Consider the following 19,405-nt stretch of genomic DNA (forward strand, 5'->3'; position numbering starts at 1 on the left):
CTGTTCAAGGGAATTGAGGTATTGCTACTGAAATTTTCACCCACTCCCACTTGCAAGCCACTTTGGCAAACTAAAATCTGATGACTGCCGGCTCACGTTTCCAAAAGAGAATGGACATAGATGGCTGCTTTGAGGGGAGAAAACAGAAGAATTACTCTGGCTAATGTCAAGTGAAGAAAATCCACTGGAAGGAGATTAGGAACGGGAAGACTGTAGAACCAGGTTTGGGAGCAGGTGGCAACAGAGGCAACTCTGGAGGGTGAAAGCACGTTCACCAGGGCCTCCCGCACTATAGGAATCTCCTAGTCAGAAGCCTCTAGCAAGGATGGTCTTGAGCCTCTCCCACCTGTTTGCAAGGTTGAGGGCACATGCCCTGGCCTGTGTGTACTGGGACAGAGAAAAGAAAGATGGGTCCCTTTGGACTGTGCTGGCAGGATTCCAGTCCCAGAACATAGCAACAGGTGCTGTGAGAAGTGTGAGTGGATGCTGGACAACCTCACAACATGGGGTGGTCACAGTCAAATTCATGAGGAATCCATGGAACTTCATGAAGATAAAATATAATTGTATTCAGGTCACTGTGGGGGGAGGGAAAGTGTAAGCTCCTTCCTACCTGGGGAGCTTCAGCAACCACAGTATTTTTTTAAAAGATTTTATTTATTTGGGAAAGAAAGAGTGCAGGGGGAAGAGCACAGGGAGAAGGAGAAAGAGAATCTCAAACAGACTCCTCACTGAGCATGAAACCTGACATGAGGCTTGATCCCATGACCCTGAGATCATGATCTGAGCCAAAATCAAGAGTTGGTCGCTTAACCAACTGAGCCACCCTGTCGCCCCTCAGCAACCTCAATCTTTTGAAGGATTCATACTGGGAAAGGATACATAAAACCAGAAGACATTATAAACCTGCGGAGCTACAGTATTGTTGAGGCTTGAATAATACCATGTCTGTGAAAATCGTTCATAAAACACAGCCCACTCTGCAAATGCAAAGTGATATATCAGTCTCAGTAGATATGTATTAGAACGGTAGACACCATGGGGGCACCAGCTGGCTGTCAGTGGAGTATGCCACTGCCAATCTCAGGGTCATGAGTTTGAGCCCCACATTAGATGTGGAGATTACTTAAAAAGAAAAAATCTTTGGGCCCCTGGGTGGCTCAGTTGGTTAAGCAACAGCCTTCGGCTCAGGTCATGATTCTGGAGTCCCAGGATCGAGTCCCGCTTTAAGATCCCTGCTCAGCAGGGAGTCTGCTTCTCCCTCTGACCCTCCCCCCCTCATGCTCTCTCTCTCTCATTCTCTCTCTCAAATAAATAAATAAAATCTTTAAAAAAGAGAAAGAAAAGTAGACAGCATATTTACATACAATTTATATAAAAGAAGAGGTAAGACTTCTCTTCCCTCAACCATAGTTCCCCTATCAACTCTCTTGTCTTTTGGGGCACCTGGGTGGTTCAGTCAGTTAAGTGTCTGCCTTCAGCTCAGGTCATGATTCCAGGTTCTTGGGATTGAGCCCTGAGCAGGGAGCCTGCTTCTCTCTCTCCCTCTGCCGCTTCCCCAGCTTGTGTGCTCCCTCTCTCTCTCTGTCAAATAAATAAATAAAATCTTAAAAAAAAAAAAATCTCGTCTTTTATTTTTTTAAGATTTATTTATTTATTTTTAAAGATTTTGTTTATTTTTGAGAGAGAGAGCGTGCACAAGTGGGGGAAAGAGGAGCAGAGGGAGAAGCAGACTCCCAGCTGAGCGGGGAGCCCGATGCGGGGTTCGATCCCAGGACCCCGAGATCATGACCTGAGTCTAAGGCAGACACTTAACCGACTGAGCCAGGCACCCTTATTTATTTTAGAGAGGGAGAGAGAGAGAAAACACCAGGGGGGTGAGGAGCAGAGGGAGAGGAAGAGGGAAAAATCTCAAGCAAACTCCCTGCTGAGTACAGAGCCTGATGCAGGGCTCGATCTCACTACCCTGAAATCATCACCTGAGCTGAAACCAAGAGTCGAGGCTTAACCGACTGTGCCACCCAGGTGCCCCAGTTCTCGTCTCTTTTAACAATATCATGCTTTAATCACAGCAAAAATAGAGTTTTAAAGAATTTTATTTAATCTTAAGAATTTTAAGAAATTGTAGTTAGAAAGAATACATATACTCAGGGTATGTTAAATACACAAGCACACACACACACACACACACACACAAACACACGGGCCCCATTTTATAAACCTACTCATAAAATAATCTTACAGCTTTAATTGGTAATGTTCAGGTATCACAAAGAAAGAACCTCAGAATGGGAAACACTTTCCAATGAGGCCTATCTCTGCAGCAGCAGTCATATAGGAATTCAGGGGATGTTCTGACATTAGTATTAGGAGGACTAATTTGTTTGCATCCGCTAAATTTACAGGGCTTAACTTTTCAACACCAAGACTGTCAAATTTCCAGGAAATGTTTTATTCTCTCAGTTTCCTTTGTCTGCAAAATGAAGCTATCACTGAAATATTTCCAGGAAAATCCCAGTGGAGATCTTTATAGACAAAGGGGTAATTGCATAGATGGAATGAATTGGCTCTAAGACTCCGTACATGTAGAAAGGCAAATAATATTCTGATGATACTGAGGTTAGCAAATTTGGGGTTTGAGAGGTAAAAGGCACAGAGCAATATAGATGCCTAATAGTGACAAAGAAAGCAAAGGAAGTTTTAAGGAGAAAAAAGCAAGTTAAAAGATACCTTTTCTACACGAGGTTGCAAAAACTATACATTTTACTAAATGTTAAAGAATCCCAATTATACTAAAGTTCTGTAAAATGGAGAAAAAAACAAATCCTGGGTGCCTGGGTGGCTCAGTTGTTAAGCATCTGCCTTTGGCTCAGGTCATGATCCCAGGGTCCTGGGGTCGAGTCCCGCATCGGGCTCCCTGCTCCACAGGAAGCCTGCTTCTCCCTCTCCCACTCCCCCTGCTTGTGTTCCCTCTCTCGCTGTGTCTTTCTCTGTCAAATAAATAAATAAAAATCTTTAAAAAAGACCCAAATCCTATTCATTTTCCTAATAATGTCTTTTGATAAATAGAACTTATGCTTTGATGAAATAGTTTACCTTTTTTATATTTAATTTTTATCTTTTTTAAAATGCCTGTAAATTCTGGGAAATATTTGCCTACCCCATATGCTTAAAGGTTGTCTCTTGTTTTTCCGGAAGTTTACTATGATTGCTTGTATTTTGAGTCCATGGTCCATCTGGAATTATAGTTTGCATGTGGCATAAGGTAAGTACTGTATTTTTCACTTGCCTATCCAATTGTTCCAGAGTCATTTATGGAAAATATTCTCCTTTTCTTCACTGACTTGCTTTGTGTCCCTGTTGAAAATTAACTGACTATATATGAATGGGGCCATTTCTGGACTCTGTTTTATTAGTCTATTTGTCTTACCTTATACCATACAACACTGCTTAATTATTATAATTTTACAGTGAGTCTTGAAATCAAGTGCTGAAAGTCCTCCCACTGTATTCTTCTTCTACAAAATGTTCTTGGCTATTCTAGGTTCTTTGCATTTCTATGTAAATTTCAGAATCAGCATGTTTTGGGCACCTGGATGGCTCAGTCGGTTAAGCGTCACACTCAGCTCAGGTCATGATTCCAGCATCCTAGGATTGAGCCCCGCGGTAGGCTCACTGCTCAGTGGGGAGTCTGTTTCTCCCTGCCCCAGCCCTGTGCTCTTGCTCTCTGCTGTCTCTCTCTCTCTCTCTCTCTCTCCCCCTCCCTCTCAAATAAATAAAATCTTAAAAAAAAAAAGAATCAGCATGTCAATTTCTTTACAAAAGAAAGGAAGGAAGGAAGAGAAAGAAAGAAAGTCAATCTAGAACAGAGCTAGCACATCTGCCCTAAACAGTCTACCTCTGGACTTATCCATGAGGCAGAAATAAAATGTATCTTATTTAAGCCACTCTCATTTTGGATATCTTTCACTGAAAGCCAGACTTAATCCTAATTTATACAAGCTTTGATTGGCTCTAATGGACCACTCGCTAAGCCCTGGACCAATCACGATGGCCAAGGAAGTAGGATGGAGGCAGCTCCACCAGAGCCCCAAGAACCGACTGTAGAGAAGAGCTGGCTTCCCAGGAGAATCATGGCAGGAGCTAGAACTAGCAGAAGCTAAAAGGAAGAAGGTTCAGTAATGCAGCATACATCTACCATCCTACCAGCATAGCCCCCAAACTAAACAGGCTGGAGGATACGTATGCTTTGATTTATTTTGGGTTTGATGCTATCGGTTTTTGAAAAAAAAAATTCATTTGTTTTAAAATGTACATCTAGCCACCCAGTTGCTTATACAGTCTTAAAGAGAAACAACCACATCCAAAGCAAAGCATATAAAAGAGACAAGTGGTGATCCCAGGGATTCCCGAGCATGGTCTGTTGAAGACCTGGCAAGCCAACTCAGCTTTCGGAGAAGCCAGAGGTCAATCTTATGAGGACCAACTATTGCACCTGCCATATGAGGGAGTCTCAAAAGATACTTTGTTTGTTTCTGCTTATTTTAACTTGATTTGCATTAACCAAACAACAAGCTTAAACCTAAATAGAAGGGGACACGGTTTCGGATTGGGAAGTCACTACCGGAACCTTAATTTAAAAAGTCAAGTGCTTGAGGGGATGACCTCTGCCAAATGTTTTCTGGAAACCCAGATGAAGTTAGGAAACATGGATGCGGCAGATGCACAAACCCCAGAGCAAAACCCAGGCCAGTCTCCCTATTAATGCCTGACAACACCGCATGGACTTCATAATTGGAACGAGATGTTGAGAGATGACTTAAGTCATCCAGATGGCAGAAGATCTAAATTCCTTGGAAATGTCTCCCAGCCTGGGTTGAACTCCCTGCTCTGAGCTAGTGGGCCAATCTTCGCTGCTCAGGGCTATGGAGGAGAATGAGAGATGTCTCATCCCATGAGCTGCCTAACCACATTTCAGATGGATGGTTGGTTGTGGCGTTCTGAGGATTACTCCCTCTTTCTCCTGTGCCCACCCCAATGCTATCACATCACAGTCCGAATCATGCCTTCCCAAGGGTACAGCCAGAAAGAAACTCATAGAAGTCAATAGCACACAAACCTCCTCATTTCCAGATGAACAAACTTGCAAATAAGCTCTGTAGAAATTTTATTTCCGATGTGAGAGTATTTCTTTGCCCTTGAACAAGAAACATTTCTGTTTTGTGTTTACCTTGTTTCTCTCCCATGGTTCATTTTCTTTCTTCTTCCTCTGGAATCATCTACCACAAAGCTCTCCCTCTTTGTCAACCAACCAAATGTACTGAACTCTAAAACAAAAGAAATGGAAGAACAAAGGCAGACTTCCAGTGTTGAAGTGTATGGAGGACATGATTGTGTATTTAATTTAAAGCAATTGATCTGAAGCATTATCATCAACCTGATGATACTGTTTTAACTAAAAACCCATCTTTCTACAATGTTGTGTCAGACAGATTACGAATGGAATTAAATGGATGAGATCCCAGGCTTCATATTTATAATACCATGCAGGTTGCTATAGGTAGGTCGATAGCAAAGACTATTCTTCATAAGCATCACCCATGTCTTCATAGAGCTCAGGTGTAGGTAGATCCATAAGCACCTCGGTAGACTTCTCAGGCAGTCACAAGCCCAAGAGGGCATCCTGGACTAAGGATAGAGACCACCCTGCCTTCACATGGCCCATATCACTCCGTAACATGGTGCTCCTAGAGACTTGCCTTACTTGATGAGCTCAGAGTCAAGTCATTACCCACTACTAGCAAGGGAATAAGACTTCATGGAATGCCATTTTGTACTTCATCTTCCTTTCCTTCTTGTTTTATTTGCTTCTAATTTATTTTATTTAGCAATATAATTTACATTTTCGTTAATCACTTTACATCCTTTACAAGGCAAGGTCTGATTTTTAATGTTATATTAATTATACTATATCAAGTTATACTACTATGTATGCATATAAATTTGGAAGTATCCCAGAAAGTGATTCTTTAAATCTCTCTCCTGCCTATTTAGAGCCTGTGTGATCTAAGATGAGTTATTTAATGTCTCTGAAATTCAGTGAACTAGAAATGAGAACATCTACCTCAGAAAAGGTTGTCAGTACTCAAGGTAGCATAGATAAAACACCTTGCACATTCCCTGGCACTGAGTAATCACCCATGTATCATTGAATATACTTACTTATGAAGCTGGTTGTCCACAAAGTGTTTAGGGGTGACCCTATCTTCTAAACAGGATTGAGCAGAAGCAAGAAAAGCAAATGCAACAAGCAAGACTATGTCAAACTAAAGAGTTTCTGCACAACAAAAGAAACCATCAATAAAATGAAAAGGGAACCTATAAAATGGGGGAAAATATTTGCAAACTATATATCTGATACCCCACTAATATTCAAAATCTATAAAGAATTTATACAGCTCAATAACAACAACAACAACCAAAAAACCAATCCAATCTTAAAAATGGGCAGAGGAACTGAATACACATTTTTCCAAAGACACCCAAATGGCTAACAGGTATATGAAGAGGTGCTCTACACCACTCATCATCAGAGAAATGAAATTCAAAACCACAGTGAAATGTCACCTCACACCTGTTAGAATGGTTAGGCTCAAGAAGACAAGAGATAACAAGTGTTGGTAAGGACGTGGAGAAAATAGAACATGCGTGGACTGTTGGTGGGAAACGTACATTGGTGCAGCCACTATGGAAATCAGTAGGGTGGTTCCTCAAAAAACTAAAAATAGAACTACCATATGATCCCGCAATCTCACCTCTGAGTATATACCCAAAGGAAATGAAAGTGGGATCTCCAAGAGATACCTGCCCTCTGATGCTCATTGCAGTGTTATTCACAATGGCCGGGATATGGAAACAATCTAAGTGTTTATCAATAAGTGAATGGATAAAGCTCTGATATGTATATATACAATGCAATATATATACATACAAAGGAATACAAGGAAATACACACACACACACACACACACACACAATGGAATATTATTCTGCCATTTGAGACAACATGGATGGACCTTGAATGGATTATGCTAAGTGAGATAAATCAGATAGAAAAAGACAAAATACTGTATGATATCACTTACATGTGAAATCTGAAAAACAAAACTAGCTCATAGAGACAGAGAGTAGAATGGTGGTTACTAAGGGCTGGGAGGTAAGGGAGATGGGGAGATGCTGGTCACAGGGTACAAACTTGTGGTTAGAAGAGGAATAAGTTCTGGAGATCTAATGTACAGTATTGTAATTATAGCTAACAATACTGTATTATGTATTTCAAAATTGCTAAAAAACTGGATTCTTAAGGGCCCTCACAAGAGAAATGATAAAAATTATGTGATGTGATACAGATGTTAGCTAATGCGGTGGTGGTAATCATGTTGCATGATTTTATATATATATATATAATTGTGTAAATGTATCAAATCAACATGCTGTACACCTTAAGCTTACAGAATGCTTAACAGTATTAATAATAAATAAACAGATTGAGCATTTCCTGCCAAGTTAACAAGGCGGAATCTAACCCCATCAGTACTGTACCTCTTCCCTGTCCTAATGCAAAAGTACCAGCTACCACCTTCCCTAAGGGGTCATCTTGAGACGGAGCAAAGGCAACAGGAGAAGCAGAGGAGCGATGAAGACTCCTTGGATTAATCAAAAGAATACCCAACAGTAACCAAGGCAAAGGGGGCCATACTATGACTCACTCCCTGCTTGCACGGTCAATAGCCAGTGTGGGTCTCAACTGGTAAGAAATGTCAGTCGGAGTCTCTTACTGTGGAACCCAGAAGTTTGTGATCTAACAGCTCTCCAGGTGATTCTCATGCACACCAAAGTTGGAGAAGTACTTCCGGAAAATGCGAACGATAGAAGGTAGCTGTGGCCATCAGCCAGTCCAGATGGAAGAAGCCAGTGACCCATAAGCCACATCTCACCTCCAGGATTCTCCGCCTGGAGCTGCAAAATAATATTTGAAATGGCCACTTCCACATTTTGGAATGCTGGCATTACTAGGTTATCTTGAAAAATCAAAAGCTATGATAAAACTAAATCTGCATTTCCACAAGGCCACAGTTAACAAGGGTCAAAGAGTGGTACCCCTCTTTAGAATAGTCTGTGCCCTCCGTTTTGCCATGGTCCCCACGAGTCCCAATTATCATGGGTCCCCACAACCCATCCAGAGACCCCGTCAGGCTCCCGTGTGTATGTGGAATGACCAGTCCGGAGTTGGTTCAACTCCTCCATCCTCCATTCAGAGAAGTAAAACTTGTGTCAGAGAGTTTAGGAAAAATCAGCCAGCAATTTAGGAACAGAATAATGTCTTATATAAACAGTAGCTGTTGTTACAATATCATTTATTTAAGGAAAAAATAATTTGAACCAGAACCCTGGCTTGGGGATACCCTCCGTGTTATGGTTCTGCATCTGCTTCCCTTGTGACTGGCCTTAATATTTATTTTCATGAGATATCTCCCACATCAGAATGTTGTTTGGAAAAGGGAGACACAGAGTGATTTACTGAGTTTCACAGGAAACAATCCAAAAAGCAAACAGTTTTGCTCTTATGTGGACTTGTTTTGGTATTACCTAGTCAAAGTGTCTCATTTCTTTTTTTTTTAAGATTTCAATTATTTATTTATTTGTTTATTTGTTTATTTGAAAGAGAGAGAGCACGGGGGGAGGGGGCAGAGGGAGAGGGAGAAGCAGACTCTCCGCTGAGCAGGGAGCCCGATGCGGGGCTCGATCCCAGGACCCTGGGACCATGACCTGAGCCAAAGGCAGACGCTTAACCAACTGAGTCACCCAGGCATCCCCAAAGGGTCTCATTTCTAACAAATACCAGAAATTACACTTGCAAATGGCATGCTTGTGTTTGTGCTGGAAGACGTGTCTCACATATTTGTATGACATGGATATTTAAAGTTTCTCAGGTGATTCCATTTCATGCAACCAGGTTTAAGAAACACTGATCTGTTCCACCCCAGTATAATCCAATTATCCTCTCTCTGCCACCCCTGACAGATGGGACGGTCATTTTTAAAAATGTTTTTAAGCCAATTGAATCATTGGAAAGTTCTTTCTTACACTGAGGTGAAATCCACTACCTGCAATGCCTGTTTTCTACCTGATTCCCTTTGAAAACTCTTTTAGGACATTTTGCACATCCCACCCCAAGAGCCTCTCCACTGATCTTTATTTTGTTTCTGAACTGAGATCCATTAAGGTCATCATCCTTAGGAGCAATGATGAGATTACTCTTTTATGAATATCTTATTCTGTGTCAGACACAGAGCTAGGAACTTTGGATCCCTTCCCACATTCTCAGCAACACAGAGAGTGAATTCTATTACCCAATCTTGCACCAGCAAAGCCAGAACTGGGTCCAAGGCAGTCATGCTAGTCAAAGCTATGTTGGCCTGGCACCATTTGGCAACCAGATCTGGGCATAAAACTTTTTAAACTGAGAGCTTCCTGGTCTAGAACACTATTATTTCCAGGTTTCAAGTTAATGAGCATATCATTGCATAATTTGTTTTAAACCCAGCCTCAGGGACACCTGGGTGGCTCAGTCAGTTAAGTGTCTGCCTTGGGCTCAAGTCGTGATCTCGGGGTCCTGGGATCAGCCCTGAGTCAGGCTCCCAGCTCAGTGGGGAGTCTGCTTCTCCCTCTCTCTGCCTCCACTCCCATTCATGCACTCTCTTGCTCTCTCAAACAAATAAATAAAATCTTTTAAAATAAACAAATAAACCCAGCCTCATATCTGACTGGTGGGATGATGAACTGGGGAAGATGCCAGCATCACACTGCCAAATGCATGCTCCATCACTGTGTCCACCCACAAGTGCCAGGGCATTGGGAATGAGCTTGTCAGGCCCTTAAACAAAAGACTAGAGTCCTGACAGAATAGGGAAAAGGGCAGCACTGTATTCATTGATGAGGAGACTTCAGGAGGGGTTGGGGACTATACGTTAAGTTTCGACCATTAAATATAGGCTGTATATGGGAATGTGAAAAACAGGGTGGGGGAAGAGCCTGGATTGTTTTGTTTGCCTTTCAGTTTGGGGTTTGGTTTGTTTTATTTTTGCTGGCCCCTGTTCTCCCTGCATTCCTCCTCCATCTTCCATTTAAAAATAATCAACCAATGAGGGGCACCTGGCTGACTCAGTTGAGTCAGTTGGTAGAGCATGCAGTTCTTGATCTCAGGGTCATGAGTCTGAGCCCCATGTTGTGTGTGGAGATTACTTAAACATAAAATCTTTTAAAAATAATAATAGTAATAAATAAAGAAATAAATGAAAATTTAATTTTTTTTTGGAGAGAAAGAGAGAGAACAGGTTCCATGCTCAGCACAGAGCCCGACACCGGGCTCTGTCTCAAGACCCTGAGATCATGACCTGCACTGAAATCAAGAGTCGAGGGCGCCTGGGTGGCTCAGTTGGTTAAGCGACTGCCTTCGGCTCAGGTCATGATCCTGGAGTCCCGGGATCGAGTCCCACATCGGGCTTCCTGCTCAGCAGGGAGTCTGCTTCTCCCTCTGACTCTCTTCCCTCTCGTGCTTTCTATCTCTCATTCTCTCTCTCTCTCTCAAATAAATAAATAAAATCTTTAAAAAAAAAAAAAGAAATCAAGAGTCGGACATTTTACTGACTGAGCCAACCAGGCTCCCCTGAAAATTTAATTTAAAAAAGAACTGTAGCCTATAATTCCAGTGAATACCCCCCAAAATAAAGAATAAGCACTACAGAGTGGTCTGGCATGCTCTGCTAACATTCGTCTTCTTTCCACATCTTACCTTACACAGGAGACATTATGAAACCCACGCATTCCAAATACGTGCTTGGAATTTCTGTGTCTTTGTCACAGAGTGATGAGTTCATTTCCGAGGCCTCCCAGACTTCTCCTAGGATTTTATTCTATGGTTACTGCATCTTTGCGGACAATCATTTTACTGGAAATGCTTTTATAAGATGTGACTTTTTAGCCATTTACAGAGTGGAGTCAAGTGTGTTCAACAATTACTTACCTTACATTGTAGATACTGTTTCAAATTCTGTTGGCTGTTTCAAAAGAAACAAAAGAAAAGTTAAGTGTGAACTTCAATGTATGTTTTTATTTTTAAACAGCTTCAGCAAATTGAGTCTTTTCTAACTGAAAGTTACTTGGTATAAAGTTACTTGGCAGCTTCAAGAACAATAGCAAAGTCAGTTTGCAATCGCTTGAGTTGTTTCAAGCTTTGCCACTCTGCCGTTATTAAATTAATTCACCTTCTAATAAAAATAATTCCTAATGTTGAGAAAATACAGATAAGTAGAGAGAAGCTTTATTAAGATCATCAGTATTAAAACTAAATCCTTTTTTCTCATTAAAGAAGATACAGTCAATTTAATTAATTCACATTAATCCCTAGTTGACATTAAATTCATCTAAAAATCTACACTCATATAGATTATTAACACGGAGCCATGAAAAATGTTTAAAATGATTAATATATAAAAGAAACACAGTTCTAAAGATTCACGTGATTATATTTTAAAATGTTCTATAGGGGCGCCTGACTGGCTCAGTCTGGGGAGCGTGCAACTCTTGATCTCGGGGTTGTGAGTTCGAGCCCCTCTTTGGGTGTGGAGATGACTTTAAAAAAATACAATCTAAAAAATAAATAAAGTAAAATGTCCTATAGGTGCACTAATCTTCTGAGGCCACTTTTTTGGTTTATCAAATACTTGTGATTTAGAAAAACAAGAAATCAGAGAAGTATCTTTTCTAAAGAAAAAAAGTAGAAAATTTGACTAAGATATTGATCTAGGATTGATATTTCCTTCTAAATTAACTGAAAGTGATCACACTATAAAACTTGAGCCCCAAATGATCTTCATACTTACATCATTTAAATTTTTTTATCATTTAAATTCTTATTTTGAGAGACAGCTCTATTTTGTAAAGATTGCTGATATTTTGTTCCTTTACTTTTTCTAGAAAAGGAAAATTATTATAAGATAATCAATAGTTCACCTCCAGCACTTTCACATCATTCTAGATTGTAAAGCCATTTTATTTTAAAACATCTTTATGTATGAACTTATTTAATTGGATTTTTAGAACTGACCTCTAATTATGAGTAGATGTCAGGTGGCATATTTTTATTCTGGCTTTATAAATTTGTTTTCAGGCTATAGATCACTTAACAAAGAATGTCATCATGTATGTTTAACAGTAATTTCAGATTGAGTTCTCATCCCAAGTCCATGCTGATCGGCATTATAAAAGTGTAACTTTGGCTCATGAGCTCCTTCATATAGAGCTCAAGTCTTCTACCAGAGCAAGACAAGCCAAACAAAATAACTGTCTTTTCAATGTACACTGACGTAAATAACTCACCTTTCACATCAAATAACAACAACAAGAAATAGACTTGTATTTTATCTAGGTTTTCAATTTTATGATAAGCCCTAGAGCTAATTAATTTAATAGACTAAAAGATGCCAATTTTCTTTATTTACTTTTTTTGTCTCGATAAACATTAGTGTGCTTGAGTGGACACCTCTATTTTCCTTGGAGTTTTAAAGTTTCCTTTCATGTGGGAGAAAAATGGCTAACTATGTCAGGGTTTATCAAACAGAGCCTTGCTTTTTTGGCTAGTCCCTTTTGCCTTATCTAGCAAACACATTACCCTCTCCATCAAAATGTGGCAGAGCAAACACTGCAGTAGGCCCTCACACATAACCAGAGCTACCTTTAAACAGCCTCTGGACTCTTTAAACTCAGCTAGAAAGCTGATTAGGTTCCAGATTTTGCACATTATCTCATTTTTGATAGCTGTGCTATGAAAAAGCAATAAAGAAAAGCTGTCTAATAAGAAGGCAAGTTAAAGTGTCTGCTTACTTAAGAGCCATACTTGAAGGGGGAAAAAAGAACTGTGTAAACTGGTTTAACTATGTGCAAATCTCAAAGGGAGCAGCGTTCAAAAAAAGAATTTATATGTGAGTTAAAGGGGAACCATGATATTTCTTTAAATCTCAACATTTACATACAGGAAACAACTTCGTCATATCTGGGGGAGTTCTCATATCTTTGTTTAGTACATCATAGGCAACTTTGAAGTTATTGTTTGTCCAAATATGAGAAAGTCAAAGATCCCTTCCAAGCCTCCAAAACAACCAAAAAAGACACATAGGAAGTTATGTATATTTCACTAAAGTTACCTTTCCCTGATCTAAAAGAGTAACTTAATTAAAAGTGAGAAAATACCTAACCCTGAAGCTGATTTGAAACATATGAGACTTTCTTCTCTTAGCAAATAGAGCAATGACAGATAATATGTAGGAGGACATATTTTAGCAATCTTTCCCAACATTTTAGCACATGAGCAAAGTACAATGCTTGTTTTTCTGCATCCTAACCTCACCCAAAGTCCAGCTTCTCAGGTCTTTACACATTTCTGGCATATGTGCAGAGTGGAAACAGACTGTCTTACACCATGGAGCAGGTTGAAAAGAAAAGATGTGAGTAGGATGTGGAATGCTGATTTAAAGAGATGAGGGGTGTGGTTCAAAGTGGCAAGGTCAATGTTAACATGTGTAGGAAAACACCGGCTCCTGTCTGGGCTTGTTTGCAAGATTTCGTTGGGAAGTGACATAAAATGAAAACTATTCGTACCTGAGGTTCTGTGATCTAACTGTAACAAAAGCAAGTCATATCTGTATCCATGTAGAGTGACTGGGAGGGCTTTGGGCAGGGGGGAACTGAAGATAGCCGCCTTTCAAGGACTCTGGTTTCACTTAGCTCAGATCTTGAGTTACTATCTGGAAAGGCAATAGAGCAACTTAAAAACATAAAGAAAGATATTCCATAGTTGAGGTAATGCTGGTTTTATTCCCCACTGAAACAGGCTTTGTCTTAATTTCAAAATTCAACATGTGAAAAAAATCAAACTCTGAAATGATATGTTATTTCTTTCTTTCCTTTTCACATCAAGATCCTAGTTTTTAATCAACATTCTAACATATGAGGAAATGTCCCTTTCTATTAAAACTAAATTTCAACTCAAACAGCTTAGTAGAGGATAGTGCCTACCACAAACAAAAAGAATATCCTAAAACCCAAAGGATGTTAAAATATGCCACGAAGGACTTAGGCACATCAGGTAAAATGAGAATGGGGTGTGTCGGCATCCTTACCAAACGAGTGGCTGAGAAGTCAGACACATAGCTGTTTGCCTTCTTATAGGCTCTTAGTGGAGTTTCCCTGTGATTTGATGTACGAACAGTTCAGTGGCTGCTAACCACGCCCTGGAGCTGCATTTTACTTTGTTTACAAAGCCAGCAACTTAATGCATCTGGGGCCTCAGGAGACAGGGACAAGGACCGTAATCACTTTGCCCCAAGGGCAGTTTTGCGCTCAGCACAGCCCGAGTTTGAGTTGCAATGCCTTAATATTTAGAGTTGAAGTTGTGGAGTCTAGGCACAACATACTGGGTGATCGTAACTAAAAGCACTGTTGTCAATAATAAAATTAATGAGACCCCAATGTGTATATGATAATAGCAGATGCCAATCTAGTAGTAAATATACAGCAGACACGGCTTTAAGAGCTTCATGTGTTAACTCACTCCTCATAACAACCCCTGAAGCAGGCACTATTATAACTTCACTAGATGAGGAAACCAAGGGACAGAGAAATTAACTAACTTGCCCAGGGCTGCAGAGCTAAGTAGTGGCGGAACTTCAAAGAAGTTCCTTTGTAGATATGTCTGTGTGTGAATACATATTAAATAGGATAAAAGTGCTCCCCCTGAAAAGAAATGGGGTCCCACCCAATTTATTTGTCTCCCCAGGAGACAACATGTAGAAGTATTTTTTTTTCATTATTAGGGGTAATATACATTGTATTCTATTCAAGAAACTTGGTGGTGGATGGTTTTTAAAAGGTTTATTTTCAAAGCAAACCGGTGATTTGTAACACATTTTGGAAAACGGCTGCAAATTGATTCACACGGTGTCTCAAAACTCCTTAGCTCAACTAATTAAAATGTGTAGATTTCGATCGCTGCAAATTGGCCTTTTCTTCACCTTGCTTGATTTGCCTTAGTCCCCCTTGGTTGACACTCTGTCATAGGTAAATATTTCCTTTGTCAGCCTACCTTTCACTTTTTCTGTGGGTATTGTGTCTGTACTTACTTTTGATAATGACTGGTTTTCTCAGCAGAAAGATGCATGTCCTGGAGTTCTGCAAATAATTTGGCTTTTGTCATTGAACACCATCTAGGGATAAATAGCAATATCAAGGGATTAAAAAAAATTGCTGAACATGATTTTATCAGGAAATATGGTATAACATCGGAGTCTCCCAAACCTGCCCCAAATATAAGGGACACTTAAAATAAAATATTAGCTGGAATGCAGAGTATAGATCACACTTGATTAATCTCCTTACCATCATTATAAAGTACACAGTCAAGCCCAAAGATGCATTTTTGTGAATAACAACACTAAAGAAGGAGGGGAAATGAATGAATGAGTGGATGAATGGATGAAAGAGGGAGAAGTTTTAACTACAAATGTTGCCATTGCTGCCATCACTGGGGTATACAAGATTTTTTTTCCTGCAATGTTAATCTAAGAGCTGATGAGAAAAATAACTACTTTAGATGTGCTGACTTATTGTGGGGGGAGGGGAGTAATTATGCACTTCACATCTTTTTATTTTTATTTTTTTTAAGATTTTTATTTATTTATTCATGAGAGACAGAGAGAGAGAGAGAGAGAGGCAGAGGGAGAAGCAGGCTCCCGAGGAGCAGGGAGCCCGATGCGGGACTCGATTCCAGGACTCCGGGATCATGACCTGAGCCGAAGGCAGACGCTCAACCATCTGAGCCACCCAGGCACCCTTCACATCTTTTTAAAATGCTATGAATCCTCACCCTCTGGTGCAACATTATATCCTTATGCAATTAACCACACTGGTAATGACCTTCCCATCTGATCTAGAGTGACAAAATGAAACTCTGATGGACAGAGATACATAATAGTGCTAGGATTGCCTTTGTGGGCTTCATGAGTCCTCCCAAGAGTTTGTAAAGGACAAGTGTAAAAGTACCAAACACAATAAACAACAGTACCTCTATTACTGAAAAATAGCACACATCTGAAACTTAACCTTTACACACACACACACACACACACACACACACACACACAAAACCATTGCTAACCAGATTAAGAGTAATCCAAGAAGATGCACAGAAAAATGTTTCATTTTGGAAATATTTTTCAAGCAAAGTGAGTCAGTACACATACCCAGTTGTACTCGGTTGGTGTTAGTTTTTAAAAAGTCAAGGAGAAAGTTCCTTTCTTCTAGAAATCTCATAGGAAGTAATTATTCATTGGTCCTTCAGTAGGTAGAGCAAATTTCAGAACCACTAGGATGTGGCCAGATTATTCGAATCATTTATACTTGAAAAGACCCAAATATTAGGGAAGTTCATGAACAGTTTATACTTGTGGGGAAAAAAATCTTTCCTCACCCACGGGGTGGGTTGTCTGGGGTGGGGGGAGTCATTGAAGACTAGTAAAATCTGCTGCCAAAGGACTTCAGGACCTAATTCCCAACACAACTTCAGGAGACCGTCTGTAAAAAACAAAAAAACAAAAAACAAAACAAAACAAAACAAAACACACATTTTGTCTGCCTTTCTCCTGCTTCCACATCCCAAACCTGTTATTGAAAGAGAGCAAAGGAGAAGAAAAAGAGAAGCCCACACTCTTTGACATTTTCACCACCAACACCTCCCACCACCAAGCCATCCCCCCAGTTAAGGAAATGTTAGTCCAGCCACACATTAAAATGAATAATCTGATTACACTGGGGGAACCAGGGTAAATAAAGGTGGCGTGCCCTGTAACTATACAAACTGAACCATCTCAGGAGGTATTTAAAATATTTGGGGGTTGCAGGTGGAGAAAGGTTTCTTGGCAGTGGTTGTTCATTGAAATCTCTTACAGGATTTTTTTTTTTTTTTTTTTGAAACCTAGTCTGTGATGCAGAACCTGCTGTGCTAAATTATGAACCAAAGGCTTTGGGGTGGGAACAATCAATCAAAATACCTGGGGTAGTGTGTAATGTGCATGCTCTTGTCAGCATGAGCAGGCTGCCCCCGAACACAGTCCCTCAGCAGGTTAAATAAATATGATACTATAGACAAACCGACAGGATCACACGGCTGCATCAATCAGCTGTTGATAAAATACAATCTTCCTTTAATACACGCTGGGAAAGTTATTTAACACTTACAAAACCTATATCCATTTCTTGTCCTTTTTTTTTTTTTTTTTTTAAGTCTTCTTCCAAAGTGTAACTCTTTTAAAGGGCACGGGGAAGAAGTTGCGCGATCTCAGGTGGACGAAGGGGATTTAATGGGGCCAAAGAAACAGGGAGTCACAGCTGTCTACCCAGGGGGTGGACGAATAGCAGCCTCAGGGGTGGAGAAACCGGCCAGAGGGTCCGTGAGAAGGCAAACCACACCTGAAGCTTTGCCACGGATCTCGAAAACCTAAACACCCTGTTGCAACTACTCCTGCAGGGAAGTCATGCAAAAGCAAACCCATGTTCTTTCAATTCCGTTCTCCTTTTCAGCTCATTTCAGCTCAGCAGTTTGCCTGCATCTGGAGCAGAGGAGGGAAAACTATTCCGGATTTATTGAGGGGGGGGCGTGAAAGGAGGGGGTGCTGGACAGGAAATCATTTCAAAAGGCAGGAGGCTCCAGTGAATTTAGAAAAGTGACCGCAATATAGAGCTGGTGGGAAAGGGGAGATCGTGGGTGACTTCACGCGGGTGAAACTTGGGGGGGGGGGTCAGGACTCGGGAAAGAGGAAGACAATTGCCTTGAGTTAGCGAGGGGGCAAGCGCGCGTGTGCTTCGTGGCTTCAGGAAAAGCCTGTCCCCGAGGAGGGAGTCCACGCTCCCCGCCTGCAAACAGGTGAAAGCGCCCGGGTGGGTGCCAGGACCCTCTGGAGCGCCGGCCCAGGCTGGGCTGTAATTGAAGTCGATGTGGACTTTCACCTCCGGCTGGCGCCCGGCCTCTGCCACACGTTCGCTCGGCCCCAACTTCAGCCTGGGGGCCTCCGGGCTGTCGCGCGTGGACCTGCGACACGGAGCGCTCCTGTGGCGGGGCCCGCTGGGGAGTGGCCGAGCACCGGGGAGGGCCGCGGCTGCCGGGCTGGGGAGAGCCCCGGGTAAATGCTGACAGGCTATCTCTTAACAAGTGAAGATTAATGTCCCATCTAAAACTAAGCTCCCCTAAGTGCCGTCGCGGCAGCAGAAATACTGGCAGTGAGGAAAGGTGTCGCCTGCCACTCAAAATGCCGATCTTCCCCAGCCTGTTGAAATAACCCGCCCGGGCAGCTTGAGGTGTTGACGGCCAAGTTTGTCAGCGCGTCGGGCGGCCCCGGACCCTCCTCGGCGGCGACCGGAGCTCGGAGCCAATCCAATCCTGGCGTCAGTGGCCGCCGCCCGCGCTGCTCCTCCCTCGGTCACGCACGCCCTCCCCTCCGGGTTCCCGAAGATTCGCGCCGGCGAGGGGCTGCTCTGGAGACCCAGGGGCCTGGGGTCCGAGCGACTTAGGTCCCCGCGAACCGCCTCTCCCCCTCCCCCCCATGTCGCACGCAGCCTCGCCCGGGCGGCCCCGGCCTCGTAGGCGCAGAAGGCGACCGATCGAGACCCCGCACCGAGCCCGGACGGGACAACCGGCCTGGAGCCCCTCCCACCCCGTCCCTGATCGGACGCCCGACCCAGCCAGCCCCACGTCCAATTCCGAGGCCCGGTCTTCTGGGAGGGAGGCAGGCGGGGAGGGATCCAGGTGAGGGAGGGAGGGAGGGAAGGGAGGAGGTATCCCGCTGCCCTAATAGCTCTTTCAATCCCAGAAACTCGCTTGGGGTTCCCCCCTCCCCCCCCACCCCCGGGTGCGGATTCCGCTGGCGGTGGCGGCGACCGGGGCCTCGGAGACTCCAGGAGAAGGCTCTGGAATCCTTCTAACCTTTTTGGAGACTTTGCGCTTTCAAGAGCTCTTTACCTGAAACTGACACCCGCAAGCACTCTCCAGGGACCTGTTGGGCAGATGGAGTGGCAGGGCCAGGCGGGGCCGGTTGGCGAGACACGGGGACATTTGTCATGGGTGACCCGGCGCCTCGGCTTCTGAGCCCACGCCGGCGCGGGGAGGCCCGCGCTAATGTAATAAAGCGAGAGCGACAAGAGGAAAGGCCTCTCTCGCCCCGGGGCCGCCACATGCTCACTCCGTTTTACTGTCAGGGCTGGTTGAGGCTGTGGCTTCATTTCATATTCCATTAAT

The 19,405-nt window shown here is 42.4% G+C and overlaps 1 protein-coding gene across 1 annotated transcript in view; it reads right to left on the reverse strand.

Moving 5' to 3' along the window:
• The window catches only part of LOC118357074, an 82,214-nt gene that overhangs the window by 6,173 nt on the left and 56,636 nt on the right, over nucleotides 1-19,405 (reverse strand). The window contains exons 3-6 of the mRNA XM_035728074.1: nucleotides 15,240-15,323; nucleotides 11,087-11,120; nucleotides 7,839-8,019; nucleotides 5,231-5,327 (exon numbers count right to left, since the gene is read on the reverse strand). Of these exons, the coding sequence (XP_035583967.1) occupies nucleotides 5,231-5,327; nucleotides 7,839-8,019; nucleotides 11,087-11,120; nucleotides 15,240-15,323 (396 nt within the window). The remainder of the gene's footprint in view (nucleotides 1-5,230; nucleotides 5,328-7,838; nucleotides 8,020-11,086; nucleotides 11,121-15,239; nucleotides 15,324-19,405) is intronic.

Source organism: Zalophus californianus, chromosome 6 (assembly GCF_009762305.2).
Source record: "Zalophus californianus isolate mZalCal1 chromosome 6, mZalCal1.pri.v2, whole genome shotgun sequence".
In the NCBI taxonomy this organism is placed as follows: Eukaryota; Metazoa; Chordata; class Mammalia; order Carnivora; family Otariidae; genus Zalophus; species Zalophus californianus.